The sequence below is a fragment of the Melanaphis sacchari genome, unplaced genomic scaffold, assembly GCF_002803265.2.
Source record: "Melanaphis sacchari strain LSU unplaced genomic scaffold, SCAv2.0 Contig23_pilon_pilon, whole genome shotgun sequence".
NCBI lineage: Eukaryota > Metazoa > Arthropoda > Insecta > Hemiptera > Aphididae > Melanaphis > Melanaphis sacchari.
This window is the reverse complement of record NW_020271114.1, coordinates 1,790,704-1,803,486: the sequence shown is the minus strand read 5'-3', so window position 1 is coordinate 1,803,486 and position 12,783 is coordinate 1,790,704. Positions and strand designations below refer to the sequence as shown.

General features: G+C 22.2%; 1 protein-coding gene across 1 annotated transcript; it reads left to right on the top strand.

The window, feature by feature from the left end:
- Nucleotides 1-469: 469 nt before the first annotated feature.
- LOC112594720 lies at nucleotides 470-12,421 on the top strand. Its single transcript, XM_025339673.1, has 9 exons — nucleotides 470-696; nucleotides 1,367-1,450; nucleotides 2,306-2,332; nucleotides 4,812-4,841; nucleotides 5,836-5,927; nucleotides 7,892-8,015; nucleotides 8,262-8,485; nucleotides 11,354-11,599; nucleotides 12,320-12,421. The coding sequence occupies exons 1-9, from the start codon at nucleotides 615-617 to the stop codon at nucleotides 12,386-12,388; spliced, it is 978 nt and encodes a 325-aa protein (XP_025195458.1). The 5' UTR covers nucleotides 470-614; the 3' UTR covers nucleotides 12,389-12,421.
- Nucleotides 12,422-12,783: the final 362 nt, after the last annotated feature.

Below are 12,783 nucleotides of genomic sequence, written 5' to 3'. Positions count from 1 at the left end.
ATATAGCTCGAAGTATGCATTTAGCTAGTTTTTCAATGATTGAAAATGATGAAAAAAATGTTTGTATTGCAATAACAATTTAAATGGAGAAAAAATCTTTTTTTAAATGTTCTGTTAAAAAAAAAAAAAAAAACATTTTAAATAAAAATTTAACACAAGTGTTATGTTCTGTGTAATTGTGATTATAAATTACCTGTTATGTTAAACTATTAACTTGGTTTAACGAACGATATTATAAACTGAAGAGTATTTTTGTGTGCGTTTACTTAACAAAGGAAATATCTAGTTTTCTAAACATATAATAGTTTTTACAGAAAACAACTATAGTTTTTAAATAATACCATTATTGATTATTATAAATTTTACCTATACAGATGTAAATTATGTTATAGGTATTCCTATTTTATATTTACATGCTTTTTGTTTTCATATTATTAGTTGTTTTTCTTTAAATACAACATTTATGATAAAATTTAGGAAAATAGTGTGCCAGTGTGCCAAGTGCTTATTTGATGATTAATATATTAAATGTTTGATTTTCAGTGCCAACTAACCACTAATAATTCTAAATATATTAGTTTTAAATAAATATTACCCTTACGAAAAGACAAACCATGAAAGTCAAACGGCACTTTACTTCTATCATTTTATTAATAATTTCCGCAATTATAATGGCTACTGGTGTTTTTTCACAAGGTAGGTTAGGTTACCTTTTTACTAACATTGAACTTATCTATAACTACTTTTATTATTTAAAAATATTATCAATTTTTATTTAATAAAATAAATGGACAAGATGCAGCAACTTAATAAATGTATTTGTATTATTTCTGTATATATATTTTAAAGACAAGATTTATAATGTTATTGTTATACTGGCATAGAACAATGTAATTATATTTTTTTTCAAGTCTCTCATAACAACAATAAAATAAATAATAAATTTAATATTGATTTTTAAAATTTATTGATTTCAACAATTTTATTTTCTTTGGAAAAAAATATTAAGCCAAATTTGTATAAAATGAATTACTTTTCAATGGTTATGGTGAATATATGAATATATCACTTTAATTTGAAAACAATTTAAATACTTTAATTCTCAATCTTTTGTTGTGTATCTATGTACCTACCTACATAAAATATCATATTATAATACTTCAAACTCAAATCGATTGTTTTTTAAACTCGAATCTAAGAAAAAAGAATACATTTAAGTTTGTATTGTATTAATATTTATTCTGCTTTAAGTATTAAAACAATAATTAAAATTTATTTTGTTTGAGTACATATTTAGTACTTATAGTAGTTCAAGCTAATTATAATGCTAAAAAATATTAATGATATTTAATAATTTTATTTTAAGGTAATTCGATGTTACCATCACTCGATGACGTATCCAAGTTATTCAATACTCTAGCTGGAAATAGTTTTAAAAATTGGAATACAGGTAATTTTAAAAGTTAAAATTAATTATTGAAGGAGAAATACAACTAATAGAAAAAAAAATTGATTTGTAATTATTAATTTTAATTTACAAATTTATTGGTTTTTCCTTATTATGAAAACATATAGTTTGAATTATTAAATTTAAATATTATATATTATAAACTAGGTTATTTTAGGAACCAATCAATCAGAATCAACAATTGATTGACCGATTATCATCAGTTCTAAATAAATACTAATAAGTAATGACTAATGCTAATATATTTATAGTAGTCATAAATACATCACTTATAAGCATGATTTATAGTATAAATTATCATATTGTTTCGTAGTATGTCCATAATAAAAAAATTAATAACATTTACATTCTAATATGAATTTTTTAAATTGTTTTATTACTTAACAATTATCCTATATGAATAGTCGTCCACAATACATATTAGGTCCACCAGCTCGTAACTTTTTAAAGTCATTATGATTTGGTAAAAATATCTATCGTTGTTGGTGTATTAATCATTTATGTGCCTATATAATCGTGTTAGATGTAAAACTATAAAAAATTATATTAATTATATCTTCTGATGAGGTTTAGTCAATATAAAAAAAATGTATTTATATTTAATTTCAATCAATTGAAACTTTATAGGTTGTTTTAGTTTTGAGTTTATACTAAGATATTATGATAATTTTTGGCACCAGAATTCGTTATTTTTAATTACTCTTTGTCAATTTTTAGAGTTTAAATTTAGAAAAAAGATATATAATAATAATAATTATAAAATTTCATAATTGATGTCAAAAAAATATACTTACATAAATAATGTATTTTTGAGTATATTTTTTTTTTCTTTCTCAGGTCCAGTTGGAAGAAACTTTTATAAAGGTAAAAACTTATTATAGTACATTATACACAGTATAAATATGCACATCATATGTCAAAAAAAACAAATAACGCTGTATTACTAAGTGTTCTATGTACATTTTTGAATTCGTTTGAAATTTATTTGAAATTAACATTGGGTATTTGAAAATAAACTAATATTATTGTTTGGCATTTGTCGATAAAACATAACTAAGTATTAATGATTTATGCTTATGCTGCATTATAAAAATATCCACTCACAAATAAAAATTTCTTTGGAATGTAAAATAATCGTCAAAGGAAATACTCTATGTAACATATATCTATCACTGTAAAAATGTGACGAGCTTTATACACATAATAGTGCCGTACTTAGTATAATCTGAGTCCGGTGCTAAGAATAATTTTTAGCGCCCCCACTCCTTTTACCAAATAGTTTTATACCTATTAGGAAACTACATAAGTTTATGGGAAAAGATTCGTTAGCTAATAGCTTTATCATTTTTTGCACATTCAACATTTTTGTCACTATTTATAACAATTTTTATAGGAGATATGTAAATAGAGAGATAGCCTTTTTTGAGTATATTTTGTATATTTCATCGACAAAAGCAGTAGTAATAATTATTATATATTTTACACAACTCGTAGGGTTGAACTCAGAAGTTTTCAAAATCTGTATAATATATAATATAATAATTATAAGTTTTAAATAGTATATTAAATAAACGGGTTAAAAATAAAATTGTACTTCTCGTTCAGGTCGACATTCGTTTATATTATTAAATTATTATAGTTTTATTCAGTAATAATATTTTAATTATTGTTATTGATGATCAACGATGTCGTCATTTTGGGGAAAAAATAAATTTCAACACTAAAAATAAACAAAAATAAAAACCAATCATATCCATAGCTTTTTAAGACAGTACATGATCGCCAACAATAGATTTTAAAATTTTATCTCATCTCCAGCCAGACATATAGCCAAGATTGTATTTTATTTTTTATTTTTTGAAGCGGAGAGCTTTTAAATAATTTTGAATTTTTTTTTTCTTGATTAATATACAAAATATTTTATTTTTAATAATTATAATACAATTCAATATAATTATTCTCAACTAATAGATATTTTTCTCCATACTATTGGCTGTATACAATAAACAATAACATTAAAATTTAATATTACACTATAAAATTAATTTTCTGTTTTTATTTTTGACTATTGTTCTTAATATTTCTTTTATAGAAACAAATACTTCCCAATGTATTAACAAAAGAGCAAGTTCCGTTAAATTTAAATTTTCAATTTTATTACGAGATAATGTTTCTAAGCGTTTCAATGATAAAAATGAACGTTTTATTGCTGTAGTAGAAACTGATAGTTTTTAAAATTTTTAACAGAAAATTTATGTTAAAAATTCATATCACACATGCATTCAAAATATCCATCATTTCATAAGGTTTTTTTTTACATTTACCTATTTTTGATTATTCGTCGTAATAAATATTCAGACATAACCACTTTTTCAGATATAAGATCTCCGTAAAATCAATTGAAATTTTAAATTTTTGATACATTTTCATTTAGAACGAATTTTGGTTAGGCTTTAGGCAACATGCTTGTATGATATTGTTAGATAATAATTTACGTTATTTGACGTTATTATTGATGTGCATCGTGTCTACATGACAAAATAATATTTGAAATTTGAACATACTTCAGTGGCTTATTTTTTTGCACCAAAATACAATATAATATTTTTGAATAACAAGTATTCAATAAAAAGTGTTTTAATTTGATTTAAATTATAAAGAATCACGATTTTATATGCTGGTACAAAAAAATTTCGTACCTATTACTAGTCAAAATTATGAATCATTAAAATTCAAAGTGAAACTATAACATTTGTCAACTGGTAGTCGACACCAGCGATCAGGGTAATGTTAATGATATTGCGATCATGAAGTCGAACGTAAAAAATATATGAATTAATATAGTTAACTTTCAATAATATTACTTTGATTATAAAAAAGCTTTTGGAACCCCGGTGGTCATGGCACCCGGTGCACATGCAACACTCGCACCCCTTCTAGGCACGACTTGGGACACAAAAACAATAATAATAAACACACGTTGTTGTAAAGTCAAATACTAATAAGCCACTTAGAATTTAAAATACGATTTTTCATTAAAAAATAAATAATTTTATGGTGCTTATTCGCAGAATACACGTGTTAAGAACATCAAAAGTTAAATAAATTGATTACCCTACAAGTCTATAATGACTAGATTTATGTTCCATAAACGGAATTGAAAATATGTAAATACTGTATTAAACAGCGTTACTTGTCTCCACGAGCACATGGTGTCATGGTATGTTTATATTGTAAATTATATGCACTATTCTTAAACGTAACTACGTAAATTACAAGTTATAGTATTATAAATGTTTAAATTATAATATATACTAACTTTTTATTAAACATTTGTTTTCAGTCGTTGGATTTGCACCTGCTATAAAAGATAGTATGTCTATATTTTGTTCAACTTAAGTTAAAATTTATTTATGTATAATCGACTCTCGATAATTCAAACCTTCGGTAATTTGAAGTAAATGCTCGGTCTCTTGAAAATCACGTGGTAATTAAAATAAAAACAATGAATTTAAGTACACTTAGTAATTCGAAATTAAATTTTGGGAAAACTGGTCGCTAACACGTGACAATTCGAAGTATTATCCGTTTAACGCTCGTCAATTCGAATTATATTCACTAAATGTATTTTATCAATATTCTTTTAATCTTTTTGTTAATAATTTATTATACAATAATCGTGTAGAGATTTAGTTTATTATTTTCAATAACTATAGAATTATTATCGTAAGAACTTTATCGTTATATTTCTTAATCGTTTCTAATTGTAATTTAATTTGTCGATAGCCTACCTCTTGTGACTTTAAAAGAGGCTAGTTCTTCCTTGGAAAAATTACGGAACTTTTCGCTCCAGTCAGAAGTCACTGTTGAGGTTTTTGATGCTTTATTTACTATAAAAATACTATTGAAAAAATGAAACTAAATTCGATGAAGCCGAAAACTACTGCAGATTTCTTCGAAAATTAATAATCTTTTATAATAATAATTTAATTTACATTGTATATATATTATATAATTTAATATACAATTTAAAAGCAATAAATAACTTTAATATATATTATTTGATTTGCTAAAATAATTAATAATTATGTATAATAATAAAAAAAACAACATTTTTTTCTTACTTTCAGTAATTCGAATTTTTTTTTATTCTTTCGTTATTTCGAACTACTCAACAATTCCATCTCTCGGTAATTCGAAATTTTTCAAGCCCCGTTAACTTCTAATTATCGAGAGTCGACTGTAGTATATGTATTTAACTATTATAATTATATATTATTTCATAAAATCTATAGGTTCTTAAAATAAAATATTTCAATGATAATAGTTTATAAACTAAAATAAATAAAATATAAATAATATTCTAGATGTTTCAGTTCCTGATTTATTAAAATTTATGTCAGATGATGCTGATTTAGTTAAAATTGCGGCATTTAATAGAATAAACAAGATGTTTGATGTAAGTTTCAATTTTTTTTTTTTAACTATATACAATTTATTACTAGTAATTACCAAAACATAGAACTGAAAAACTTTTATGAAGTAAATGAAAAAACTTTTTAAAGGAGTAAAAATAGCCTGTTCGTCAATTTTAAGTCAGAAAATTATTAAAATATTTATTTAAGTGTTAAAAGTAATAATTTTTAGTATTTTTCAAAATAAGCAAGTAAGCAAAAAAACTGTAGATACTTAATTTTTCATCTAATTTTTATAATAGTATTTAGTATACTTAAATTGAATAAATTTTTAAATATTTTTTATGTTTTTATATTATTTGTAGGTATTCTTGATTTATATACATATAATACACAGTTTTTATTTACGAGTAAGAAAACCTTAAAAATTTTATACAAGATTCTTAATAAGTTGTTCTTAATAGAATCAAAAAAATTGAAAACTATAGTTTTTATAAATATTTAAAAGTTTAAATGTTAATGACAATTTATTATATTCAAGCGTATAATATAACGATTTTAAACTTAAATGATTTTTATATACAATAAAAAATTTTAAGTACCTATTAAGATTAATTTTAAACTATTTATTTTAGAATTTTTTTTTTTTATATGTTAATAAAAAATTATTTTAAAATCAAAACATTTGAAAATTAAACAGGATTTCTCATGAAATATACCTGTAGTGATTTTAAAAATATCTAAAATAAATATGTGCAATTTTCTTTTACATATGTATACTTCAAGCCTTTAAGGTAAAATGTTTTTAAAGATTTTAATTATATTAATGCAAATTTGTAAGTCAACAAATATTATTTATCGGAAATTAAAACTTTTTGCCATTACATTTACTATAATTTTTAATTAAAAATGATATTTAACAATACTTAAATTAATTTTAAGCTATTAATTATATAACACAAACCTGTTAATACCGTTATATATGTCAATTATGACTTTTATAAGTTAAGTAATAATAACGAGTAATATTATATGAAATAATATTATAAATAATTGCTGTATAATAAATTCCATATCTGCTAATACCAAGTTTTTTATCCTATGATTTATCGCTGAATTAAATTTAATACATATATTACAATGACCAACTCAATAACGAGGAATACTCGATACGTCTTATTAAATAACATAATGACTCCAGGGTTTATTTCAGACTCTCTATTTCTTGTGGGGGGGATGCCATTAAAGTAAATAATAAAGGAAAGGAAAATGTTGTTTTAAGGTACAGCTTTAGAACGATTACCTAAATAAATTGTTATAATTTCTGTAAGGTATTTTCAATTTTGATAATTACAAAGAAAAACTCACACTTTACAACCAATTGTATAGTTTTTTCCAATTCTTTTGATAGGAATAAATTTTTATTAGTTTATAAATATTTTGATATATGGTTAATTTGTAGGTGAAGGTAAATTGGTGAGCTATCGACATCTTCTTGTTCTCACATCGACAAATGTCATACATTTGGAGAAATTATAAATTTTTCTTCTTTTTTTAGGGGGAGGGGGTTTTTGGTCAGCCTTCCCTAAAATAAACACTATATGGCACTGACTTTTTAAATATAGCTATATTATATATCAACTGGGTTACAACTACTAATTATTAGATAATATTCAACAATGGATAATTTGTCATTATCTAAGCAAATTAATTTCCAAACCTAATAGGATCTTATACTTAACCACTGATTTCTCTAAGTAAGTAAGTACAGTTGTATTAATGTAATGTTAAATTTTTTATAATATATCGTCAATAAAAATATTAAATATATATAAGCTAATTAGTAATATCAACACATTTTAATATATTACATTAGTTGAATATTTCCACAGCCTATTTTTATAATACTTAATATTTTAAAATAAAAACATACTTACGTATTACATGGATCAAAAAAAAAACATGTTGAAAATATCATAGTAACTACAACTTTTGTTTATCTGTTTAGAAATCTAAATCCTTTGAAGATAAAAAAGAGTTGATTCTTGCTAAAATTCAAGGCACCATTGAACTGATAAAATATTATGGTTTAAAGTACAATTGTCCGAAGGTAAAATTTACACTTGCTCAAGGTAAGCTTATAAATGTTAACTTTTAAAATTAAAATTAAAATTTCTGTAAAATTTTTTATTGCTTATTTCATCTAAATTATAATTTATCTTAAGAGCATGAATACTCGGAGATTTATCTCTACTATAGTGCCCATGCGAATAGTTAAGAAATTTTGTTTGTGCAATAGTAAAAATTTATTAAAATACAATGTTCAATTAATTCTAAAATATTTAAACAAATATCTAAAATGTTTTAACTAATTTTAGGACTTTATTATGTACACATTTGTCATCAATATCATAAAAAAGACCCGGGTGATTGTTTTAAGAAGAAAGCTATGTTGTTCGAAGCCTTCATCTTCACCCATAAAACTGAGGACACTCGTTTAATGAGATATTGGATAAAAAAAACAATGAATAATGCAAAAACACATCTAAAAAATAAAGATGATGATACAATAGAATTTATCGAGACGAGAATAGCATGTGAAGTAAGTAATAACCTAATTATATCAAATAATTAATAATATTTTTTGGACTATATAGTATATACAATTATACCTAGATGGTAATATGTATTTCTATCAATTTTAATGTTAGATTAAAATCATACTTAAATTATTATTAACTTTAACTTATTTAATAATAACTTAATTCCCACTCCTTTAACAGTTAAATGTTAAATAATTTGGTGAGATTATTGATTGGCGTCTTATTTAAGTCCAATATTTTAAAAATAAAAGTAAATCAGTAAACTTCACACTATAACTGCTCTGCTAGGTAATCTTACGTTAGGTTAGGTTTGTACTTTAAAGAGGTAAAAATTAAATATTCCCAGAGCTTTTTTTTTTAAAACCAGGACAAACAAATAAAAAACTAAGAAGAAGCGGGAATTTTCACGCTAAATCAGTTTTACAATATTGATTTCTTTATTTCGTAATAATTCAAAAATAAATAACTTTAAACTCGAAAATTTCACCAAAGATTTATATTATAATTATAATTAAAAAAAATATGTAATGAGTCAAATTTAACATACCCATAATAGTGACACACTCGACACCTAATGTACAGTAAAGGTTTGAATATTAAAATATAAATATATTTTGTGGATAGTAAATTGAATATGTAATCAGCGTCTTTTAAAGACGCCACTCAACTGTTATTTTTTCTACTTGCTAAAATAGTCATAACCAAATTGTGTTCATAAATATTATTTATTACAATAATATTGATTTTATTGTAATTTATAAGTTATATCTATCATTCAAATATAAATCAATTAATAAACGAATTAAAATAATTTTAAATTAATACTTAAGTGTTAATAAATAGCATAAATACGTCCAAAAAAAAATAATAAAACAAAAAAAAAAAAAAAATACCAAACATTGGTTATTTAAATAAAGAAATTAAAAAATTAAGAAAAAAAAAAAACTCCACTTAAATAAGTTTATACTCGTAATAACTATTAAATTATACATTAAAATTTTATCATTATAATTTAATATGTTTAATAATATATACATTTTTAATTTATTAACTATAGTAAATTATAAAAATATTATTAATTATATAAAAAATTTAATTTTTATAATAGTATGAACATAATAATTTAAAAAGCCTTTATCTGAAGTTTTTAATATTTTCACTATTTTTTGTATGACAATTTTTACTTACTTAATACTTTATCTTGATAATCGTAACTTTGAATTTGTTTATACATATCCGATTTGAATATTTTTTAGGACACTAATAAATATCGAGATGAATGAGTAGGTACTAGAAAAATATTAATTGAAATGCGAATTGAACTATTCACAAGCATTGATTATTTATATTTGACGATGATGCTAAAGCTTCATTATTGAAGAAAATTATGCATATTTATCAATATACTTGTAAACTAAGTACGAAACAAAAGTATCTAATATTTGTAGAAACATTATTGCAGCTAATGTGATATGTAAAAACATAAACTTCATTTGAACCTATGAAAACTAATCCAAAAATAAAACGCAACTATTTTCCAACTTCGCTAATTTAATTTTTATCTATTTAAAATAACTCGAGAGATTTTTCTCATTCTTTTTAGATGAACATAATGTTAACTCGGAGAGTCAACTAATCTTAAAAATTAGGAGAGTTTGTATACATGGTTTTAAATAAAAATTGTTAATATGTATATATATAATTAATAACTATTAATATTATTATGTTTCTTGATAATATAATAATACTTTAAATAGATAAGAACAAAATACTCTGCATATAATCAACTTAATAATTTAAAAAGCAGATTGGTACCTCTTTTTAAGCTGATAACATTTTTTTTATGTTAATAAAGTTATTTCTAGCTTACGTATCTCGTGTTAATTTAACTTAGTTTACATTGAGTTAATTATTTTCATTGAGTTAACCTTTATTTATTTTTAAAAATAATAAAAATATTATAAATTATAATACTAGATTATATTGTGATATAGTTAAGACCTTAAGTTGGAAAAAATTCAAGGGAGGGGCTAATGTTTCCAAATAGTTTTAAACGTTCCATGTATCATTTTATGTAGAATACTATAATTTCTAATGTATATGGTATGTGTAATATCTAAATAGTGATTGTGTAACATACTCATCTCACTTTTAATCCTGAATAATATTCAAATTCGTAATTTGTTTCATAAAAAATTTAAATCAAAAAAAAATACTTTTTTTAAAATAACTAAAATTTTATACAAATTTAATATTTTAAAATAAAATATTTTTTAGAAGTAATGATTATCTTTTAAAAACACTTAAGAAATCAGCCAGAATATATATATATATATCATAAAAATATAGTGTTTTTAATGCTTTAAATAATTGTACAAGAAAAAAATCAAATTTTACTCATGGTGGGGTGAGCATGCTTAAAAAATCACATATTTACACTTTACCTATAGATATATTTATCAAGATATTAAGCTTAATTTTTTATAGTATTATTATGTTATTGGCTAATCGAATACCTATTAATCACAGTATAACCATTCACAATAACTAATAAAATCAATTATTTTTACGCATAATATATAAGATAGTCTATAATTTGTATTAAATACATTTAATAAAAGTAAAGTAACAATTGATAAAAAAAATAAATAAATAAAAATCAAGATTAATCCCAACGGAATTTTGAATATATTGACTAATGTTTGGTTATCATTGGAGTATTCTGGCGTACCTTACGAATAATTTATTAAAGGAGACGCGTTTTTAACCGCTTTTTATAGAAATAAATATTTTATTTAATGATATATTACGTATCATATTACATAATATGCATTTTTATTTTTATTAACATAATATTTTTTTTTCAGTTAAAACTATTGCACGAAAGTAAAAACATATTTTTAAAAGCAGCATTGAAATTATATACGGGTAGTAATAAAATAAAAGATTGTGCTACAAAATTAAAAAAATTTGAAAGTAAAATAAAACAAGTTGGTTCATTTCCTGGAGAATATCATTATTTACTGGCCAGAGCATATTCCCACCAAAAAAAATATAAAGAAGCTTTTGAACACCTTAAGGAAGCACGTACATCTAAAGTTTTAGACTCAAAGGTAATATAAATTTAATAATTTGAATTATAAAATAGATTTTGTACTTTTATAAATCATAACGTTCTTGTTCTACAGTAAAAAAGTATTTCGACCTTCAACTTCGAAGGTGGGGTTTCTGATAGAAAACATTGGATCTAGTTGTTGCTTTAAAGTATTCAAAATTGAAAATTTCCAGTACTTTTCAAAATATTTGGAAAAAGCAGGATGTTTTTGTCAGTTAAATCGATTTAGTTTTTTGTTGTAATTCAAAAATTAATATTTGCTGAGACTTGAGTTTTCACCAAATATGCTCAATTCCATTTTTCTTTTAGTAATTAAGTTATACTCAAACTCCATAATTTCAAATTCTTGAATATTTTCGTCTAATTAAGGTGTGTCTTGTGGTGTATAGACTTCTTTTACTCAAATAAGAATTTCTTTTTTTACAGTAAATTATTTAGTGGATACATTTTTTGGAAATTTGAATTAAGTACATTTAAAATGATATGTTGCTATTTAAGAATAAAAAACTTAAAACGATTTCATTAAAAACGGTATAAAAGCAGTTATAATGTTAAAGCTTTATAATAGATTTTAAATGTTCCAAAAATAATGTCTATTTTGTCGAGAATAAAATTATTCTGTGGCTTACATTTCATTTTTTATATTTTTTATTTATTGATTTATTATATTCATGATAATATAATAAACTAATTTAAATTAATGTTTTTTTTTCAACAGACTAGATATGCCAATAAAAAAGCGCATGATTATTATGAAAAATTATTCATACGTCTTTATACTAATTAGACAAATATAAAAAAATAAGGATTCATTTTTGATATTTATTTTAATTTGGCTTATATAAAAAAACAAAAGATTTAAAACACAATTATTTATTACATTTTATGTCAATTAAGTAAATATCCTTAATTTAAAAAAAAGTATGAATTAGTTAATAGATGTACTACGAAAAGTTCATATATTTATGTATAATATATATATATATATATATAATATTTATGTATACAATATAATATGCATATTAATATGCTACATTTTTTTCTGATGTTCAATATATGTTAATCATTTTATTTTAAATAATTACTGAAGAGATAAGGATAATATATAGACATTTTTAATTATTTATTCTTAGATTTTAAGCGAAATAATGAATGTATTGGTTTTGCAACGATGTGTATTTT